Consider the following 23,281-nt stretch of genomic DNA (forward strand, 5'->3'; position numbering starts at 1 on the left):
AAAAAAAAAAAAAATTTCAGAACTGGGCCCTTCCTGATGATGCAAGGGATTAAAGCACATCATGAAGCTACTGGCAGCCACTGCAGTACGAGTTCGATCCCCGGCCAGGATGCTGACCCACATGGTGCAGCAGACCTCTCCTGACCCATGTGCTATTCCCCAGTGTATTTTCCCACTGCTATTCCTCAGCAGTGTATTTCATCTGCCTATTCTTCGTCCCCCTTTGTCTCTGGTGAATCCTCTCACCCCCTGCCCCCCTAGCCTGTACCCCAGTTCTGTAAGCATAAATATTATTTTTTTTTTAATTCAGAACTACCCCAAAAAGTAATGAATGATAAAACCTACAAAATAAAGTAATGGGTATATTGCTGCACTTTCAACGGGCTTTATCTCATTAGCATGAAGTCACAAATGTGTAAGAGGTAAAAGCAAATCTCACTGTGTACTCATGTTACATTTCTTTAGTTTCTCCTCCAGTTCTGGTATATCTCGAAGATCTGCTCCAATAATGGCATATCTCTTTGAATCCAATGTGTGCCCATCTGCAAGTGCAAGAGGAGATTAACATTTCAATAAAAATTAACCAGAAAGAGATGGCAATGGAAATGTCTATTTTTAAAAAAGCAAAGTAAATTTGCTTTACTCCATTATAAAAACACATGCTCACTATAAAAAAAAAAATCAGATAAGACAGTTAAAAAAAAAACAAACAAATCACACCTTCCAAAGATAACTCTTGGTGGTGTTGTGTAACATTCCAGTCTTTTCTGTGTTTAAATTCATATACAGCTGAATGCATTCATATTCTCTCCTCCCCTCCCACCCCCCTCCCACAGACACACATACACACACACCATAGAAAAATAAGAAAATGGGGCCGCCAAAACTTTTGAAATGGCTTTTCCTACTCCACACATCAAGGACATCATTCTCAGTCACGACTTCATAGCAGTGCACTGAGTGGATAAAAGAGCTTAGCTGACCAGTTTCCCAGTATCAGGTGGACCCAAGTTGTCTCCATATAGGCGCTGCAATGAGCAGCCCTGTATGTACATCACAAAGCGCATGTGCAAGACCTTCTTTAGGTCACCATGAGTGGAATCAGGAGACGGAACATGAGCCTATTTAAATACTGGGACCAGCTGGCAGGCTGCTCTCAAAATACCGTGCCAAACTGTAATTCAAAAGAAAGTAGTTTGACTTACCTCCACCGACTCCCATGAAAAGAGTCCACATCCCTTGCCAGAAAGTCATCTACAAAGGACCCAGGCTATGGATTTTTAATTTTACTTGAAGCCCCTGGTATTTTTTCTGGCTTTTCTTGGCAAACATCATAGGGAAGTTAATTTGTGAATGTGGTATCTAGAGGAACTTAGTGATGACTGAGGCTTAGAGAGATAAAGGGACTTGTTTTGAAAAAAAGAAAATACTAACTTGAATTTACTCTCTCAAATGCCCCAGTAGAGTCTGGGCACAATGTGCATACAGCAGGCCTTAAGCTTTGGCAGGTACCAGGAGGACATGTTAAAACACCGATTCCAGGCCCAGAGTTTCTGGCTCAGCAGATCTTTCAAAAGTAGAAATAAACATTTTTTTGTTGTTTCTTTTAAAGATTTATTTATGCATACAGAAGTGGGGTACAGGCCAGAGAGAGGATTCACCAGAGACAGAGTAGGGTGCAGAACCGGCACATCGAGGAAGTACACTGCTGAGGGGAGCAGAGGCCGGTCAGGAGAGGTCTGCTGTGTTATGAGTCAGCTCCCTGGCCAGGGATCTAACTCATGAAGTTGCTGTGGCTAGCTTCATTCTACTGTGCTTTAACCTGTTGTGCCACCAGGGAAGGTCCAAAATACGCACTTCTAACAAATTTCCAGGTGTTGCATTAAAGCTGCCAGTCGGGGGCCACCTTTCAGAACCACTGGGGCAGACATAGTGAGACTGGTAATGGTTTCAGTAAGTAATGGGCAAGTGGATGATGGTGGACCAGTCACAGTATTTCTGTGTCTGCCTGAAAATGTTCAGTGCAAAGTTTAACAAAATGGAAAACAGCAAAGAGAAAATCACTTGGTTGTTTAGCTCAGCTTCCTTGTGGGCACAAACCAAAGAAAGTGCTAGAAACTTCAACAGCCATCCTGTATCATTACGAATAAATCAGGGTCTCGTGAGAACCACAGCAACCAAAAAGGCCGAGAAAGCTGCACTAGAGCATGTGTGCACCCAGCACATCGGCTGGTTCAAATACTCTGGCCACTCACCAAAGGCTAAGAGAAACACCTTGTAGGCAATTGCTAAGTATCAGGAAGCACTAAAGGGGAAGTGGGAAACCCTGAATTCAGCCTAGGGGTGCCACAATCGCAAAGCAGGAGGATATACAGCACATCAGAGGGTCAGCCCTCTGATGAAATAGGTTGAGGAGTCCCAAGTGCCTGGGTACCTTCTCACAAATAATATGTTACCAAGCACATTTAGTTTCTCCAATTCAAATCCTCCACCCCACCCCGCAACCAGAATTTTAAAGCAATTTTCTCAGACTGTGCAGTTCAGGGGAGACCAGAATCTGACATCAGTTAAAGCAAAAATCACACAAAAATCACACACATGGTCACAATTTCTTTTAAAAACTGAGCATGAGGTAGAGCAAGCTGAACTGGTGATGAGGCGCTCCCTCCAGTCCTGGGGTGATGCACGGGCAGCACCAGACAAGGCAATCTGAGGCCCGTTTCTCACAGAATCTGAGAGCCCCAACAGTACACACCCCATCCTGATGACTGAGCGACTGACATCACGGCTGTGCTGGCTATGTAGACAGAGCAGACCCGGCTGACCAGTTGGTTGTTGGGTCTCATTTTGTGGGGAACAGGTATATTTGGTAGGGGACAGAGATTCAAGGCACATTTCAAAGACATTATATAAAAATTACCATTTTTATAAAATCCACTGGGCAAGTGACCATGGGAAAAGGGGTAAACTCTGGTAGACGTGATCTACTTTTGAGAGCTGGTGAGAAAAATAACTTACTCACCAAAACAAGATCAAAAGCCTCCCTCCCCACTTTTTCCTATATTTTACTTGAAGGAAAGGGAGGGAATGGGGATGGAAGCATTAGTGTAAGACTCACACAAGACCTTTCCAAAGAACAGACCACTGATCGAATTCTGGAAAAATAATTAACATTGACTTACAACCTCTACTACTATTGCTCTCTTTCTGTGAGCACTCTTCTTTAGAGGATAGATTTCTAAGAGAGTTTAAGAAAAAGGAGAAATTCCAAAAACCTAACACCTTCATAATGTTTAAAAAATCAAAACTTATGCTTGGTCAGAATGTAGAAACAGGTTGTGAAAAGCCTACCCATGTTCGGGCATTAATGCATTAAAGCAGTGGTTCTCCATCTCCCCAGAGGACCCTGGGCATGTCTGAGTCACCATGGGAAGGTGCTTCTGGCACCTAGAGGGCAGAGCTGGAGGTGCTGCTCAACACCTTAATCAGGAGCCTTACAAGGAGGCCCGTCCTGACAGAGAATCATTCAGCACAAATGTCAATAGTGCTGAGGCTGAGAAACCCAGCAACAGTTACCCCACAAAGCTCAGTGACCATTAGTCAATATTAAATAATTTTAAAGCCTTCAACAGTCCGAATTCTTCTCTGGTAGGGAAAACTTAAACTGACTATGGCACTTCTCTGGAACCTCATTTCCAAGATGAAAACTGCAGCGTGACTCTGCAGCCATGTGGGTTTGGGCTGCAAACGGTTCTGATGTCACAGTCCTACTCAGCCAGCCTGGTCATGTGACTTTGGGCAAGTCACACAACCACTCAGAGTTCCTTTCTTTTAAGCAACAATGTGGCGAATGCCAACTCTGTGTGACTATGGCAATGTTAAAGTGCCAGTCGCCACGGTTCCCAAACGATGTGCCACAGCGCACGAGAGTGGCAAAGCAACTCACAGGGCACAGGATGATACTTTAAATATGTGCGGGAAATACAGAGCTACTCCACATGAATCAGACAGAGGCAGGCGCCACTCTGTTCAGTCCATGAACAGCTGAATCTTCTGTATTCCTTTTGACAGCAACACGGCTCTGCAGAGCTGTTACCTCACATGTGGCCGCTTGAACATGACTGTCAGACAGGTAGTGTGTTACTGGTTCCAAGGTGAGCTCGTGAAGTGCCCAGTGGGGCACAATCCCACTAGAAGTAACTGGTTGTCTCAGAGCACTTGTTCTTTCAATTTTATGTGTAGGGTTTTTTGCCCCCAATGACTAGTAAGTTGTTAGAAGATAAATAATAATGTGTTGGAATCGAGTTCATTACCAAAAAGAACTGTTGGTGTGTTGGCCTAGGGGAACTGTGGAAAAAATTCCTAAGACACTTAAGGCACCATGACACAGGAAAGGGGGCCTGGCCTAGCTCAAAGGCTCGGGTGGGGGCAACTGCTGCTGATGCAATCCAGGCAGGTGCTTGAACCGAGCCTAGCTGAGAGGCCCACCCAGATCAAGACAACCCTATCTTCCAAGCTAGAGAACTGTGAACCAAGGAGATGGTGTTGGCTGAAAGCACGTCCTTTCAGTGGTTTGTTACAGAGGAAAAGCTCATACGGGCTTTACTTACCTGCCTCACGAAGCTCATGCCTAGGAAAGGCGTAAGAAGTGGGAGATTTTCACACGTAACACAGCAGTTAAACACACACAATGAGCCCATCTTGTGTTTTCCTATCCTCACCTTCTAAGTGCTGATGTGAACCCCATCAATCCCATGGGCTTTCCTAGCACATTATTATTTTAAAAAAAAAAAAAAAAGGTGTAAAATGGAGGCAGTTTCAGGTGACTGTCTGGACCACACAGAAGATTCATTTGTCCATCTGTTCACCTTCCCAACTTACTGGGCACTACTGTCCTGGTTCTGAGCCAACTTCTGGGAATAAGCTGCTAAGCAGGAAGGCCACTCTGCCCTCCTTGCTATCAAAGCCAGCAGGGAAGATGACATGTGAACAGTGATGCATGTGGCTTCGAAGCCCCTGCAGAACGCGGCCCCCGCCACAGCTTCACTCCCCGGAGCCACCCTGGCCTGCAGAGCTCCCAGACAGCTCCTTCCTTCCTGAGCTCGTCAGAGACAACATCCTCCCTGCGTCACTTCCTCGGGCTCGGCAGTGTCTGACAGCACTCTGAACTGCTCTTGCCATTCCTTTTACTTTATATTCATGTCATTCCATGAAGGAGCAGAGATGGGTTTTATTTACATTCACATTTACACACACACACACATACACACACTTATCCAATAAACATTCAGGTGCATATTTACTTAATCTACAACCTGTGTGCAGACACACTGTGACAAACTGGATCTGCTCGTGACATGTGCAATCAGGGAAGGGAGACAGTGAGTCATTAAACAAAATAATGAAGATAACATCAGACTGTCCATATCATGAGGAAATAAAATCAGAGGATCACAGAGGAGGATGACAGAAGAGGGAGGAGGGCAAGTCTGCAGGCTATCAGTCAGGGTGGGCCTCTCTGCAGAGGTGGCAGCTTAGGTGAGGTGTGGGTGATGAGAAGCCCACTGAGCAAAGACTAAGGGGAAGAGGTCCCGGGAGAAGGAAGAGAAGCGGAAAGGTCTGAAAGTGCGAGCAGGCTCGGACGCTCAGAGGACAGCAGGGGGTTGCGTGGCCGGTCAAGTTACTGTGGCTGGGGAGAAAGTCACAGACGAGGGTGCTGGTGGGCTGCAGCGGGGCGCAGAGAGTAATACAGCCTGGTTTGCTTAAGAGCTTAAACTCTGACTTTTTGTTTTGTGCCTATTTGTACACTTCAATTTTTAACCTGTGTATATTTCAGTTTAAAAAAAATCACAAAGCCAATTTTTCCTGAAATTAGGATGCATCCAATAGTCAATGGCTATTATAAAAAAGAAAAAAAATGAGTTTTATTTGCCAGTACTTACTTTCTTACTGATAAATAATGACAATCCTTATGATCAGTCTCACAGGTTTGATGAAATAAGGTGATTTTAAAATTTTTGTCAATAAGTAGCATTTTTGAGCATAGAATACGATAAGCCATCAAAAATAATGAGGTTGACTTATATCCTCTGACATGAAAAGACAGTCATGAATTACCAGGACATGAAAAGGGCAATCTGGAAGGAGTATGTAAAAGTTACTGTTTACGAGAACTACATATAAATATATATGTGCAGAAGGGCAGATTCACTCGCTGAAGAATGGCATATTGAATTGTACCATGTAACTATTCAAATGCATATTTATATACAATAGAAGTTGATAAAACCTTTTCCACTCTGGGCACTGGATTCCCTGTGTGTGCATGTATTCACTTGTCTGAGGGGTGAGGGGGTCAGCCGCTGAAAACACTGACCAGTGGTGACCTTGGAAGGGGGCTGGGATTGCAGAGGGTCTTTCTACTTCATTTCTATACTGATCGAAAATGATGCAAAACATCAAAATTTTCATTACAGACCATTATTCTGACACAGTTATGAACCAAGCAAGTAGGCCACAGCTGGCAAGCCTGACGAGCTGTATTTACAATCTGTATGAGGGAAGCAGAAAGGGGAAGTCTTCCTGCTGAAAAGGGCTGGGGAATCTCAACCTGGGCAGAAGACTGAGGCATCACGGGTATGTGATGCCTGTGAGGCTTTTGAGACCTCTGACGCAGCTGTCTGTCAATGCCCAGAGAAGGCAACCCTCTCTCAGTGTTTTCTGACCTGAATTATTATAAATCCCTTGAACTTCCCTGTCATACACACTCAAAGCAATGGAAGGTTCTCAAAGGGGGGTTGCCATAATTTGCAGGACTGAGAAATGAAGCGTTCCTGGAAATAGTCATAATTAAAACTGGAGCAGAAACACTGACAGCAGAAGTCAGGGAGGAAGACAAACCAGTGGGGCTGGTCAAGAACAGACAACAGTGAGGCCCCAGGGACCCTGAGGAAGGGAGCTGCTGCTCAGTGCTGCCACCAGCAGGGAGGGACTAGCTTCCCAAGGAAAGCCAGAAATTGAGACTTGTGGAAAGTTGGCAATCAACTTAAATTTTCTAAAAAAGAGACTTAGGTATGGGAGCCGTGGTCATCTCAGAAGCCACGCAAAGCAGTTTTGTTTTAATTCCTTCGTGGTACCTGTGAGATGGGTAAGTGATCAGAAGCACAGGCTGCGTGACATCCTGTGCGTGCACAGCCCAGATGCATGTTTAAAAAGAGGGACGAAAAGTAAACAAATAGTTACACAACCGATATCAAATTCTGAGGTTACGGATACTTGCCCATTTGAAGTGTGTCCTCTGAATGTAATTCTATAATGGGATTTGACAGAAGAGGCTTGAATCTATGGAAAGATGGGAAAAGGAGAAAGACAAGTCAGGTGGCGCAGTGACGAAAAATGCAGACACCTACACAGAAATGGCTACTGCTCATAGCCAGAACCTTCTTTTCTGTGACATTTGACCTTAAGCACAAAGATTTTTTGTAAAAATTCAGCGCTGTTCTCAGGTCAGAACCTGAAATCAAGTCACAAGCTGATTATGAAATACTTGGAGGTAAAGATGGGCTAGCAAGAATCTGCACAAGTACATAGTTTCCAGGCCATCTCTAAGTTTCTTGCCTCTTCTCAAAATTTTTGAGATCACTATTATTTCTCACAGAAAACTTTAAAAATTAACTCTCACTCAGACTTCAGTACCACTTATGTGTAACTCCTTCAGTCCAGAATAGGCAACGAAGGGACTCAAACTCAGTCTCAGACACACACACACACACCACGCTCATTTTACTCAAGGTTCTTTTTTTTTTACTACTCAAGGTTCTAACAAGCTTGGTGATACTTTGGAGATCCAAGGATTTCCATCTCATCTAAAAAGCATACTTAATGTAAAATATAATTTGATGTTTGGAAGGGGTAAAAAACATTTTATAGGATAAAGTAAAAAAGAAAACTTGAAAACATTTCCAGTTTGTGCAATTAGAATCTCTAATGGACAAGCTGAACTGCTTCTTGTTTCTCAAAATCTGCATGAAATATAATTAGTTTCTATTTCGGAGAAATACTTAAGAAGGACGGAGGAAGCCTAAATGAGAGCTGCTGGGAAGCCTGGCCTTGGGCTGGGAGTCAAGGTCCACAGCTCAGCTCTGGCCCTCCCGTCAATTAGGCAAACTCACTGCTTGGAGACTTGAGATCTCGACTTTAGAAGGGCTAAGATTAGCACTAAGTTGGAATTCTGGCCTGAAGACTAAAAGTCAATGTGACTGAGAACATTTAACATGGTGTTCAGCAAAGATTGGCAAATGCCCCACTTATAAATGTGCAAACTCCTTTAAAGCTACACTCGGCATAGCTTCCATCGCTCATGTCTAACAACCACATTTCTCTCAGCCTCCTATTCATGCACTCAAGGTATATTTACTGCACATCTACTCCAGGTCAGGTACCTTTCTATTCCCACGACATAAGCAGAAAACACAATACACATAACAATTCAGATTGGGGGTAGGGGGGACTTATTTTGTTTTGCTGTTCAGAGAAATAATGGGCAGAGAAGTCACAGGGAGGGTTTCTTTCATTTTGAAGGCTGCAGGACATTTCTAGAATGAGGGTCTCAGGGCAAGCGAGTTGGGGGGAGCGTCAAAGGAACACAGTGCCCAAAAATAAGGTTGCTGCTATCATTGAGGCCTGCCGTCGACTGAGTCTGGTTGGAATTCTATCTCCACACTTACTTGATGCTATGCAGCTTTCTTGTGACTATCATTGGAAAGTCGACTTCAAAATATTTCCTTGGGAGAAGATCTGCATCCTGAGAAAAAGCACAGATAAAAAGTACATAACCAAGTATATAAAACATATTTTAATTCTATAAATATATGTATCTTGTGTGAAATGAGGCCACAATCTAAAACCAGTCACAAAAATTAATCCACAATAAAAACTTGGATCTGAGACCTGAAACCATCAAATAAATAGCAAAGAAACAGGCCTTAGAAGTATGTTTGGGGATTTGACTCCAAAACCAAGGGAACAAAAGCAACAATAAGCCCATGGGGCTCTATCAAACTGACAAGCTCTGCACAGCAAGGGAAGCTTCCCTCAAAATAAAGATACCCTGAGTGGGAGAAGCTGTGTATCACACATCTGACAAGGGGTTGATATCCAAAATATATAAAGAACCCAACAAGCAAACAATCAAATTTAAAAATGGGCACAGAAAAATATGCAAACAATGCACCAAAACAGATTAAAAGATCAGTAAGATGCTATCTAGGTATCCAAGTGGAATACTACTCAGCAATCAAAAAGGAGAGACTCATGCTATTTGCAGCAACATGGATAGCGCTGGAAGAATTGTGTTAAGCAAAGTAAGTCAGAAGGGAAAACGACATATCGGATGGTTTCGTTTATATGAGGAAGGTAGAGAAAGCAAACAAAGGATCAGGAAAAAGACAAAAATAGCAGGCTGACCATAGATATGGGAAATCAAGTAGGGGAGGGAGAGGAAGAGAGGTCAAAACAGAGGAGGGAAGACCACAAGGGATGATGGTGACAGGTCACAGGTGCTGTGTGACAGACAACTACCCAGACTACACCCGAGGAGGGCAATCAAACAATGTCCAAAAATAAACGATGTGAAAAAATAAATTGGAATAACGGGGCAGAGGATCTAAATAGACACATCTCCTCTGGACACATAAAAAGATGCTCATCATCTCTTATTAGAGAAATGCAAATCAAAACGATCCCCCATCACCTCACACCATATCCAAAAGGAAAGCGGCAAGTGCCGCAGAGGACGGGGAGCGCAGGCACCGTCCCTGCCGAAGGGAGAGCAAAGTGGGCAGCTACTAAAGCAGCACTACGGTGCTTCCTCAAGAAACTAAAACTGGAAATCCACCCAACCAACAGTGGCAAGTGCTGTTCGACGTCTCATGCTGTGCTTCTCTCTGGCTCTGACACCCCAGTCCACTCTCCACTCCCCTGTAGCTCAGCCCAGGCTGGGTCTGACCACCAGAGGGCAGTGGAAGGCCTGAGCGGAGGTCTGGGTAGGCTCACAGGGATCCAACACAGCCGCAGCGGACAAAGCCAACAGCTTCACAGGCGGCTGACACTGAGATGCCCCTTGGGCAACTGGTCTTTGGTGTGGAAACAGCCACTAGAACAACTGAGGCCCCTTAAAAGGTTCCTCTCGCCCTGAATTCTTTGCTCACACAATCCCACCTTTCTCTCCCTTGCTATTTTTTGCCCACTGCCTGAGATGGGATCTTCTTTGTTTCAGGCTTCTGAGGCCACAGAGGATGGGCCCCGGCAGGGGCAGCAATAGGAACCCTATGACTTGAGCTGAGCCCCAGCTGCTGTGGCCAGAGAACCAGCCCTGCTAGAAGGTGCGTGAAGCACCAGTCTGACACACAGGCTCACCCTCTGCTTTACTGAAGTCCGTTAGCTTGAAAACAAGGGTCAGCAAACTTTGTGCAGTCTCAAGTGTCGTCGTATTTGTAGGCCAGAAGTCCTCAGTCTGAGTGAGCAATTCTGCTGGCTGCCACACCACTAAAGCCCCCCAGATAACATCAAGGGAAGGTGGTGGCTGCACCCCAACACGGCTTCATTCAGCCCACGTGGCCCACATGTCACCTACTCTAAAAAAGTAAACCTGAATTTTTTTCAAAGAGGAACTCTAGACTAAAAAACAAAAACCCTTCAGAAAAATATAGTTACCAAACAAACAAAAAAACTTCCATAAAGGCCTTAATAAACACTGTGATTCTTCCTCACTACAACAGAGCATTTTTTTTTTTTTGAAATGGGCACGTAAGCCTCTGTGTTGCTTATTCAGAAAAAAAAAATCTCAGATTTAATACAAACCACCCACATGAAGGGGAATAAGTAACAATCACATGATCAAGTCAAAGGGTATCAGACCCAAAGGAAGGGTTCTCCAGCGGCCCCTCGCCCTTCCAGACAAGCCAGCCACAGCTCTCGTCTCCATGCCCTGATCACTGTGTTCCAGTGCAAATCAACCCCCACCACACAAACACACACACACACACTACTGGGCCATGAGCAGAGGAAGAAGAAAGCTGAAGTTAGTTGAGCTGGAGTCAGTGTTTTACCATGTTCCAAAGCCACTGACTGTCCCATTTGGGGGAAGATGAAACCTCTTACAGCCCCCACATCTCCCCTCAGAGCACTTGTGTAAATTCATCGGCATGGAGAAGAGAACATGTCAGAAATACAAGTTATCATCTCCTGAATTAGGATGAAAGCCATGCTGAGGTGACAGACTTGTCACCAGAGTGAGAAAGGCTGGCAGCTCTGATGACCAGACCTTCTCATCAGGGGAGCTAAGGGTATGACAGGCAGGTGGAGTGACCCCTGCACTTGAATTTACCCTGGTCTACTCGGCAGAAGTCTGGGGAAGTGCACACGCAGGTCACAGAAAACCAAAAACCCACCTGTACAGCCCCACAAAAAAAAAAAAAAAAAAGAAAGTGTCTCAATGGGATCTCTGTAGGGCAAAGGTTTGGTGATAAATTCCATGCCAGAAGCCAAAGGCCAGTGCTTTGGCCAGGTCAGCCATCACTGGACCCGAGTTTCCTTTCCCAGGCACCATGCGGTGAGCACGGCAACCGGAGGACCCGGCCCGGGCTGCGTCTGGGCAAGGGGAGGCCGCTCCCTCGCCTTCCTTGCAGTGTGTATTCTGCTTGCTTCCCTGCAGAAGCTGCCCAAGGACACAGCCTCGAGTAAAATGTGTTGCTGAGACCATCTCAACAACACAGACGTGACTCAACCCAGTAAAAGCAGCAAACAAATGTTCAAGATTTAGAGCACAAGTGCAGAAAACTATTCTATAGCTGCCGGAGAAAAGTTTATGAAGTTCCCTTGGTGATGAAAACTGTCACCTTAAATAGAGAGGGGACACCCCCCTTTCTTCAGTCTCCCATTGCCCTCCATGTATGGGGGCCAGATTCAGATGACACCCGGGACCCTCCTAAGGCCACAGAGTGTGTTTATACTGCTCCGGACCCCAACATCAGCACAGGGGTCAGACAGGAGAATGGCTACCACAAGCTTTGCATCTTATTATAAAATCTCCAAATTTTACCTAAGTCACTGAAATCTTATGCCAACAATAAACCTCAGTTATCATCCAAATTGTAAATGCATGAGCTCTTTGTATTTCTGCACAGAGGAAAATTTACACAAAGATTTTATTTTTAACAGCGTAGGACGAGAAATCACCCACAGCTCCTCTGTGAGGGCCCTGGGGAGATGAAGCTGGCAGTGGGGAAGCAGTGAGGGGCGTGAGGCAGGCGAGGGAAGGGGTGGGACGGAGGTGCACTGCTTCCCTGACAGGGCTTTCTCTTAACTTTTGAACCAGGTGAACATCTTCAAAAAATTAAATTTAGACAATTGGGGAAAGAAGAGGGGAAATTTTACCTTACCTTTAATGTCCAGAATGTGGTATCCATCCCAGCCCCAAGATTTAGAATTTGACAGTGACATTCTGTCTTCTGGAGAAATGCCTTGATGAGCTGACTGACACCATGGACTCGAGCAAAATATCCTAAAAGACAAAGAGAAACAAGTTATCCATTCATGAGGACAAAATGATTCCTGCAAAGTCTACTGCCTAGAAGAGCAAAACAGAACACTCTGGCCCTTCCTCAGGATCAGCAGCTTACCGTAGGCTACGAGAGGGAAACAGCAGTTTTTAACTTCTTTTTTTTTTTTTTCTTTAAAAGTTGTATGAGCCAAAACAGTACAATCTACTTAATGGTGAAATTATGTTACGAAAATTAAATGTCCTGTGACTTTAGTTATGGAAGACAAGTGTTTCACATCAAAACATCTAATCTAAATGTTCCTCTTGGAAATGACCCCTGGGTCTTTATGACTATAGTGAAAGCTATGTAGATTCTGGGGAAGACAAAACTGAGGGAACCATAGAAAACAGTATTTTTAGGTCAAGAAGTTGGAGAGGTGAATGTGCCTTCCATCCCCACTCTGGAGGGGTCAGAGTGGGGCAGGGGGTGGAGGCAAATGCTAAAGTGGTCGCCTAACCAGCTGGTGAAGCTCTTGGGTGCTGATGTGGGCAAAGGAGACAGAGGAAGGATGGAAAGACAAATCTGTGTTCTGAAATCTTGGTCCTCAAACTGGGACTATGACAACAAGATTAAAACTAGGCAGTAGCGTTTAGGAAATGATTCAGTCTGTTCAGTCTATGTACAGGACCCACTTCAGGGCCACACTTCTCTGCCATGTGCAAGATAGGCGGTCAGCTGGTCAGTTTCCATTTCTCAAGTGCTGATAAACTAAGTCACGCTACTGCCTCAAACCTTTTGGCTTCCTTGATGGAAATTATGAACAGAGCCTGATGGTATTACTGACACTGTAACAAAACAGCAAAATGAATCCCCTTCACAGACAGGTTTTTCATAGTGAAAAAGATACATAGGTGGCTTTTAACCATGCAACAATAACAACCAAATTTATCTGTAAATAAGAGGATTAGCAAGTGAAATTCCCAAGAGATACTCTTTCTTATGGATCAGATGAACAAAAACTGAACTGTAACGCTGTTGGTGAGGATGTCGGGAAATCGCATTCCGAGCACTACTGGAGAAAGCGCGCACTGGGCTCGGAAGCAATCCCTACAGCCTCGGGTCTCCCAGATGAAGTGATGCTGGGGTGCAAGATGGTCACTTGCCTCTGTTAATTTCGGGGGCCTTCCTCTCTTTACTCAGTCTCACAAAATGCTGGATGTAAGGGTCATGCCAGTAGCCGATGCTTACTGCAAACCTGAAAGGGATGAAAAGGAGGCAAGTGAGTAGAGACTAGTAGGTTCAGGCCAAGTGTCCATGGTCAGATCTTCAGGAACCAGGTCATTCAGGGGAAAACACCTCTGGACACTTTGTGCTTCCACACAAATTTAACATGCGCCTCCAACCATCCTCCCATTCATGGTTCAGCGCCCTTTACCTTCCCACAGCGGCCATTTCTCACCTTTTTTTCCTTTATCACTAATTCCTTTCCCAGAATGCTAAACAGCAAATAACCTCACCCATACTTCACACAGAAGATCTATAACCACTTACAAACTCCGCAAACTCCCTGGTCAGAACTGGTCAGATTACTCTGCTCAAACGACAGGTCCATGTCTGGAGGGAGACTGGGAAATCTTTGGTAAACATCACTAAACCACTTCGCGAAGTATTTCTCCAACTCTGTATTGACAGCTAGTCATTTTACGTCCCTCAGTGTGGTCACAGTGGGGAAACCAGAAGCAAACAAACAAAACTGCTACAACTTGGAAAATACTACCCTGGCTGATACCACGAGGAGTTAAAGTTCCAGTGTCCATGCCTGAGAGCCACAGCTGAGTTACCGCTGGAATCCTTCTGGCAACCAAGAGTGGTCTTAGGACAACTGAGAAAGGAACCAGGACCCCCAAAGTGAAGTTGTGCCACCACGGACTGACAGTAGCTCTCCTGCTCAGGTGAACGTCATCTCGTCAGTGAGATGAAGTCTTGACCATTTAAACCAAATTGCGCCAGGTTCCTGTTACTTGCAGCCAGAAGCATACTGACAGATAACCTGAGTAAATGTTAATTTCACCTTCTTGACAGGTGAGAGTAAAACTAGGGGTGTGTGTTTGATGACCTCTCCCAAGTCGGCTCTGAGTTCCCAGAAGCAGATACTGGATCTTTTCTCTGGAATTACAGAGGAGGCCCACTGCTGTCCTGACTACAAAGGGACTGAATTCTGCACAAACTCATCCTCCCAGCCTCTCACATTCATATTTGCACAACTACAGGCCCTCACAAAAGCTCATCTGGTCAGCTACTCAGAGACTCAACAGAAACAAAGTCCTCACTGGCATGATTTGCTGTAAGTCTAGACTGTCCAAGCACAACAACAGACAGTGTACAACAGTAATTTGCTCAGCTATCTAAAATAGCACTTTCCAAACAGTGACCCAGTGATACAAAATCAGTTTAGTTTACAAATATGCATTTTTTTAAAGTGAAGCCGAACCGAGTAAAATCTAGAATATTGCATGTATTACACATAGGAAGGGTTAAGACTTCAGTGAAGCTTTTTCTAGCCTCACTATAGACAGCAACTAGGGGAAGAGACAGTGCCATCTAGTGGTGAGAGCCATCCCTGCAGGGGAAGCAGGAGGGGAGATAGCAGGGCTCTGTGATAATGTTCACACTGTGTGTGCACACTCATCAAGCCCTGGGCGTGGGAAGGGTCTTAGAAACCATGGAGTCAATCCCAGCATCCAGTCCAAGAATCCGTTCAACAGGATCATGCCTCCGCCTGATGACTCCCACAAAGGTGGCCCTCCCTCCACCGCTAAGCACCTGTTAAAAAGCTGCGAAGTCGACTACCTCTGAGCACCCTGTGAGAGACGAATCACTGCCCTCTTGGAGGACAAGGGCAGGTTTGTTCCTCTCAACTCTGTATTTTCAGTTGATTTAACACCATTGATTCACTCAAGCAAAATTTATTAACACTCTGCCAAGTGCCAGGAACTTAGAGTGGTGAAAAGACAGGGAAGGGACCAAGATAAAGATAACTGAAAGATGAAGATGAACAGGGAATGGAGAAAGCCAGGGGTGCAAAGCATTCTGGACAGCAGGTACAGAAGCTAAAAATACTCTGGGAGTATTTGAGCAGACAGCAGAGGGAAGGGCTGGAGAACAGGAAGAAGACAAGATAACCCAAGGGTGCTCAACTCCACAGGACTGGGCAACACACTGGCCACAGTCCGCGAAAAGCAGCCTGGAGAGCTGGGGAGATGCAAAGAACACGGCACCAACAGCTGGTCACTTGTTTCCACGACCTCCTTGAAACGTATCTAACGTGCATCTCTTTGTCTACAATCTTGATGATCCCAAGGGGTTTCATGCCTCTGACAAAGCAAGATTCCACTGCTTTGCCTATCAGTGATGAGAGAAAAAGATCTAAACACTGTTAAGAAAAGTAAGGCAGAAAGTGCTGCTCAGTGCTGCTGGAGTCTCGGAAGAGAACAGTGTCCACATCGGCCATCAAGTGGAGACCAGATGAACAAATTGAATGTAACTACATGATCATTTAAATATAAACTAGAGCTGGAAGTAGTACAACCAAAGATACATGTACTTTATTTACCTATGTTTTAAAATGTTCTGTAAAATACCATTAATTGTAAGACTGAAAAAAGAAAGACAACACACTGCCAGTGAGTTTACTTAATGTTTTTCTTATTGCTTAGAATTTTAACATTAAAACTACCCAAAAAGTTTGTGTGGGGCACTTTATTTTTTTTTTAAAGATTTATTTATTTATGCATTACAGGACTGGGGTACAGGCCAGAAGTGCAGGGGCGGTGAAAGGATTCACCAGAGATAGAGTGGGGAGCAGAACAGGCAGATCGACGAAGTACACTGCTGAGGGGAGCAGCAGGCGGGTCAGGAGCAGTCTGCTGCGCCATGTGGATCTCCTCCGGGGCAGGCGGGATCGAACTCATGCTGAAGTGGCTTTAGCTTCTTAGTGCTGTGCTTTAACCTGCTGCGCCACCAGAAAGGACCTTGTGTGGGCTACTTTAAACAGAATGTCTTTGTATTGATCTTTGGTACACAAATAAAAAGGAAGAGTGGATGCAAGCAAGTCATTACACCTTCACTTTCAGCACTTCTGTGGTTTACTTTACACACACACACACACACACACACACACACACCGGTTCTTTTCTGATCTCATCATTAGCTATTCACACATGACTTGTCAAATAGCAATCAGGATTTGCGCTTCTTAACTGGTGTGTGGAATAAAGCACAGGGCACTATGGCTGTCCAGCTGCATAAGGGCCACTTCTACTTGCAAAGGTAGCGACAATTCCAATACCACAATGCCCAGAAGATCTGCGGAGAACGACTCACCTGCTATCAGAGAAGCACAGGAACACAGTCTTATGCACCTCCCCAGCACAAAGCTGTCTTCCCAACAGGAAGAGCAGTCACATGGGAAGGGGATGAGTGAAAGAGCAGTTCCAAGATGAACCCTACCTTTTCAAGTAAGAATTGAACTAACAGTGGCACCCAGGGATTAGGCAAGCAGGAGAGAGGATCAAGTGATAATGGTGATCTGGACCACTGCCTTGGAAACAACGAATTCGAGATCATTCTGAGGTATCCAGAGGGAGACTTCCAGATGGCAGTGGGTGTCCAGAGCGGTATGATCAGCTCCTAAAAGGCGAAGGGTGTCGCCCCCATGTAGAACTTCATCTTGTAGCTGATGGGGAATCAAAGGTTTGAAGTAGCAAGGTAACAGATTAAGGTTGGTAATTCTGAAAAACGTCGCCCTGGCCACAGCCTGAAACCTGCTGTCAGAGCGGCTAGACCAGAAGCAGACCAACAAGGGTGTGATGCACCGACCAGTGAGTCCGGAGGCCTGAGCTAGGGCCGTGTCAGTGTGGAGGGAAAAGGGGACAGGCTTCCTCTTCATTCCCTCACACCTTCCACACGCGCCACCTCCCACCCCACCGCCAGGAATTCTCCTGAGCACTAACCCAGATCGTGCCACTTCTCCACTTAGAGTCCCTGGGGACCTTCCACAGGCCTCAGGACCCTTTGCAATTCCTTCTCTTTCCTCCTCTCCAGAATCTTCTCTTGCTACACCTACCTACCCTTCCCCAGCTCACCCCCCATGCTCCATGTCAAAGTTCCTCTAAGAACATGCTATGCTTCCATCTCTATGCTCTCTATGCTCTGTAGCTAGAGCTATTTAAGATAAAGAAACACCTACTTATCTTTTCAAGACTCAGATCCTCCCCTGTGAAAGAAAGCAAAGCAGCGCCGACATATGAGAGCCGGCCGGGGACTCTGAGCCAGGTTTCACAGTGCTTGGGAGCTGGCCTGGTACTCACAGCAAGGCCACCTTGTCTCCTGTCAGACAATCTCAAGAACACCGGACAAGGTCACACTGCGGTGATGATGAAGTGAGACAAAACAAGACCGCTGCAAAACTCTGGTATAAACACACACAAGGCCGCCACGCCACCCACAACATGGCATCCCTCTCTGGGCTGCTACGGAAGATGGAGGATTCCTGACAAAGAACAGCTGGAGGCTCGCTCTACTCACACCTCTTTCTAGAAAAGATTGATTACTCTACCTGCCTGCCTGTCAGCACCCAATTCACAGCAAATTCCTGCTTCCTTGCCTTGAAACCTCCGAATTACCCAGCCAAACCCAAACCCTGTAACACCCTCCTACTGAAAGCCCCCAGAGTTCCCGTGCAGCTAGGGCCTCCTTGCAACAAGCAATTAAATCCAGCTTGCTGAATTACAGGTGTGCTCGGTGGACCTTCCAAGAGAGCACAGACAAGTGCAACATTAGGACAGGACACTTAATGTTCTTGGGAGAACGTGAGGGTGCTCCAGTGGGAAACAGTCTACGGCAGCCATACCCGTCACATCGCTCACGTTATCTTGAGAATGACAGGGCAGAGGCAATCAGGAGTTAGAGGAAAGTGAAAACGTCTGATGTGAGCATTCTACAGAGCGGAATGAACGGTGAGAGAAGCACATGAGTCTGCTTAGTGCACAGGTGAGATTCCTTGACCTGAACTGACAGCAGTCCCAAGCTCCCTGCCAATGTATTCTGGGCAAAAGTGAATGTTCAGTTCAGGCAGGGCTGGGGCTCACTAGGGTCAGAGGAAGGGAGACAAAGACAGTCAGGAAAACTGCTGAATGACAGGCTGTGACCTCTAGGTTCAGTCTGGGGGAGACTCACCAGGAGGGAGGAAGGGAGGGAGGGAGGGGCCTGGAGGTGAGGCACAGCCCAGGGAGTCATGCGGGAAGGTGGCGCCCCAGAGGTGCTCAGGTGATCATGCCCTGTGGGCACTGGGTCCCGCGCGCATGCGTGCGCACATACACAGTGAAGCCAACTAGGATGACGGCATGAAGGGGGTGGAGAAGCGGTGGCCAGCAGCCCAGCCTCCTTGAGTAAAGGGAATGGCCAGGAGCGGGGGAAACGGTAGCACAGAGATGCTCCAGCTGGCCCGTGACTCGCAAGGACATGGGGGGGAGGGGTGCGCGGGGGGCAAACAGGAAGACACAAATCTCAAACCTCTTCATCCTGAGATATACCAGGTGTGAGACAACAGAGGTCCCACGTGAACGGGATGCCAGAGAAGGCTCTCCCTAAGGAAGTGCCAGGGCCAAAGCCAAGAGGAGGGAAAGACTAAGGAGCGACCAAGGAAACGGAGGCAGCTGGTGACTACAGACTGGTGATTTAGAGAAACAGTGGGAGTGTGGAAGGATGGGGGCTGTGAAAAACATGTGAGTAGAGAACTGACTTCGGAGCACAACATGATGGAGCAGATGAGGAGAGAAAATGGGCAGTAGGGAGTTAGCAATCACGGTCAACACTAAAAAGATGAAAGGAACAGGTAGCACCTGGATCCAGTGGGCGAGGTATAAACCTACTCTACAACCAACCCAAACAGTTCTGCCTGCAGGAAAGGAGGGCTGGTGGAGTCCGCCGTGACGATGAGGCTGATGACAAGGGGGGTGGTGATGAAGACAATCACTACCAACTTTGAAGACCTGCTGTGTGCCAGGCCCTGCAGGGAGCATGCCACATCTCACTGAGCCCAAGCAGGCTCTGTGCTTAGGAGGGAGCCAACCAGCAGAAGAAACAACTTCAGAGTCCCATGGTGGAGCCCAGGAAGCGAAGGGGCTTTGTAAAAGTTACTTTAGGCACCTGACAGCTGTAACTCCCGGAGGCAGGGCCACAACTGCAACAGGCAATCCCCAGTCTGCTGCTACCCACTCAGACCCAGGGGAATGGAAACCAGGAGGAATAATTTCTTGAAGGCTTTATCGTATGCCAGATCCTGTACTCATTTACTCTTTACATGCAAAAGCTGCTTACCATGATTAATCTTCACTCTAAAGATGAGACTGAGGCTGCAAGAGTCATTTGCCAATGATTTACACATGAACTCCTACTTAGGAACATCACTTTTTAACAAGATTTAAGGTGAATATGCAAATCACAATACTCCAGTTGTTTGAAAGATACTGAGTCCTGCAAATATCTTAAAACATAACCTAAAAAAATAAATAAATCTGGTACATGCAGATAGATGGTAAAAAGCCTGGTCTTTATACCCAGGACCTATCCCAGAAAATTCTGATGCACGGGTCTACAAGAGAGGTATCTAAAAAATCCCAGGCTCTGCTGATATGGAGTTCCAAACCCAAACTTCTGCTATACTGTTGTCTACAGGAGGCCTCGGAAGGCAGAGAAGAGCTGAAATTATAAAGTCTATCCAACAGAGTTGAGGAAAGGCATGCTCTCCACAGTAACTCTCTGTACTTTGTGGAAACCATTTTATAGCTAATGCAGTTTTTTAAAGTAAATTTGCAAAAAGTATTAGCAATAAATATTAAATAAACCAGTATTACCAAGTAACATTAAAAAGTCTAGCCACCTGGTGGCGCCCCGGGTTAAAGCACAGCACTAAGAAGCTAAAGGCTCTTCTGCATGAATTCAATCCCCACCCACCATGGAGCTGACCCACATGGCACAGCAGACCTCTCCTGACCCGCCCGCTGCTCCCCTCAGCAGTGTACTTCATCAGCCAGCCTGTTCCTGCTCCCCACTCTGTCTCTGGTGAATCCTCTCACTGCCCCTGTACCCCTGGCCTGTATCCCAGTTCTGTATGAACAAATAAATAAATCTTTTAAAAAAAAAAGTCTAGCCTTCATGGCTAGTGAAAAATATTTGATTTCCTTCCCGTAACACGATAGTACTTGGGTTCTCTACTAAACAGCAGTTAACATGACCAAGATTTCTGTCATTTACTCTTGTTTTCAAGGAAAACTTTGTAGGTATTAAAAACTCTTCTGAACCTTAAAAGGACTCTGACGTAGTATTTTCATAGCTAGGTCATTAACAGGTTATTAACTTACCTTCCCAAACAATTTAATTGACATCAAATGCTGAGTTACTTGATTACATAAGTCAACTTGAGACAGGGAAAACTGGTGTGTGTAGTCTATTTTACAAGGGCTGGTTGCACAAACCAAGGCAATTCTAGATGCTTTTGCCTACGATCACCAATGGTTCAAAGTGAAGTTTCAATAGGAAGAAATAATGGCAGACGACTGTAAAGTGAAAAATGCTGTGCAGCTTAACTAGTTGTAAGTTTCTCCTGGTGATTAAAATGCTGTTTGCTTCAGCAAATCAATTTATCTCTGTGCCCTCATTTTTACAGAAAAATTTTACTGTAAAATTACTGAATGCAGTAATCTGAATGCAGTAATCTGGAGCAATGTGTTTTAAAGAGGTTATGCAAAAAAGTGAACAGATACTATGCCTCCCCCTCCCCAAAAAAAAGAGGGATTCCACATTCAGGCACATTTCATAAACACTGGGCTCAACAAAGATATACTTGGTTGTCACCACTGAATTTCTTCAACCTTGAATATGATCATGTGAATTGTGAACAAGTACCATTCCCTAAACTGATTTAACAACTGCATGCCTGTTTCATGAAATATCATATTGGACTGGGTTCTAAAAATTAAATTTTGGAAAAAGCTTTTCTGGCTTAAAAAAAATGCTATCATTCTATATTGGTCCATCCAAGGTATAACTAACAGATTTCAATGCAACCTACCCACTTTGTTAGAGCTCGTTACACTCAGAACTTTCAAGATCTACAGGATTTTATACACTGCAAACATAATCGACATGTCCCCTTTGGTCCAATCAGGTAACCCTACCAATGCCAATTATGAGTAAATCTATACTACACTAGACATGGACATGCCATAAATATATAATTGAAGCTCAAAAAAATTTCTGTACTGATGTGATTCCCTCTTGATTCTCCACAGGAGAATTATGTCTAATTCAACAGTGCTATCAATGTGGTCAGTAAGAACTGAATGCTGGAGAAGAAATTAAGTTGGGTATAGCCCAAAAAAATTCACCAGGGACTATTCCAAACCTTTAATATTTTCATATTCATCTATTTGTGCAATCAATCTCTAACACATACTGCATGCCTGGCATAGCCTTAAGTGCGCGACTCGTACAAAAATCACTGGCTCTTTACAACAACCTGTGAAATGGGCCTCACTATCATCACTCTTCACACGGCTATTAATAGTAGCGCTAGAATAAGTACGCGGGAATCTGAACCTAGACTCCATGGTCTGAGTCATGAGAGTGGCTCCAAGAACCTACGAAAAGTGTAAGCCTTAACGCAAACCTTTTGTTTGCCCCACCCCACAATCGCAACGTGGACCCAGCTTTGAGGGTATTCTTTCTGTTCCTCTAGCCCCCCATCTCTGCCTGATCACTCTCCTAGCACTCCACCCATCTTTTTTAAATGTCTTTTGTGCTCAGCACAAACATCTGTGCCTAAATTACAAACTACTTCTCAGTGGCCAACAAAGAATTGTAATTACATACCTTATGGGTAATTATTTGCTTCCTAAGCTGGGAGTTCTACTATGTCAGACACCCTGTTAATATCCTTCATTGTGTGATTCAAACTACAGAGTCCCTACCAACCAGCAGTCCAAAGGAAGGGCCTGACTCTCAGTTCCCAAGAATTTCCGCTGAAGAATAATGAATGAATGAACAAACACACGCACACTCAAATCTCATGCTTTAAGGTGTGTCACATACCTTGGCTACCCATCCCCAACCCGCTCCGGGAGTGCACACACACACACACACACACATACATACCCATTCCCCTAAAAGTGCAGGTTCATAGTATTCAGGCAGAATTCAGGGCAACACTGGCTCTGCACATTGCTACTTTGTGGCCCTGGGCAGGCCATTCCCCTCACCTCACAGGTCAGGTTCGGTGCCCAATAGGGAGCATGGCAAACTCCAATGCAGTATACCTATGAAAATGAAAGCACCTGCCCTTCTCAAAATCCACCCAGACTGTACTATTTGCTTCACGTCTCTTTCCAGGAAGATTTTGCTCCAAAGCGGCCAGGACGCAACTGCCTGGCTCAGCACCATAACCCAGGCGCAGTTACTCCAGGCCTGTGCCCACCTGGCACTCGGCAGAAGTTAGGTTATCAGGACTGGAGGGAAGCCCAGTGCACTTCACAGGTATGAAACGAGGGGCACAGGAGTTGGCCGCTGCCTGCGCGAGCACAAGTGTAATCCCCCCACCCCACACGCAGCCCCGCCGTGCGCCCCCACCCGGGAAGCCAGCCCCGACCCCTGGCCCAGCAGCACCTCTTGCAGATGGAAGC

At 45.6% G+C, this 23,281-nt stretch overlaps 1 protein-coding gene across 1 annotated transcript in view; it reads right to left on the reverse strand.

The window, feature by feature from the left end:
- LCMT1 (leucine carboxyl methyltransferase 1) overlaps positions 1 to 23,281 on the reverse strand; it is a 42,455-nt gene that overhangs the window by 13,679 nt on the left and 5,495 nt on the right. The window contains exons 2-6 of the mRNA XM_004692054.2: positions 13,706 to 13,797; positions 12,441 to 12,562; positions 8,727 to 8,803; positions 7,280 to 7,341; positions 440 to 542 (exon numbers count right to left, since the gene is read on the reverse strand). Of these exons, the coding sequence (XP_004692111.1) occupies positions 440 to 542; positions 7,280 to 7,341; positions 8,727 to 8,803; positions 12,441 to 12,562; positions 13,706 to 13,797 (456 nt within the window). The remainder of the gene's footprint in view (positions 1 to 439; positions 543 to 7,279; positions 7,342 to 8,726; positions 8,804 to 12,440; positions 12,563 to 13,705; positions 13,798 to 23,281) is intronic.

Source organism: Condylura cristata, unplaced genomic scaffold (genome assembly GCF_000260355.1).
Source record: "Condylura cristata isolate star-nosed mole 26May11 unplaced genomic scaffold, ConCri1.0 scaffold00032, whole genome shotgun sequence".
NCBI lineage: Eukaryota > Metazoa > Chordata > Mammalia > Eulipotyphla > Talpidae > Condylura > Condylura cristata.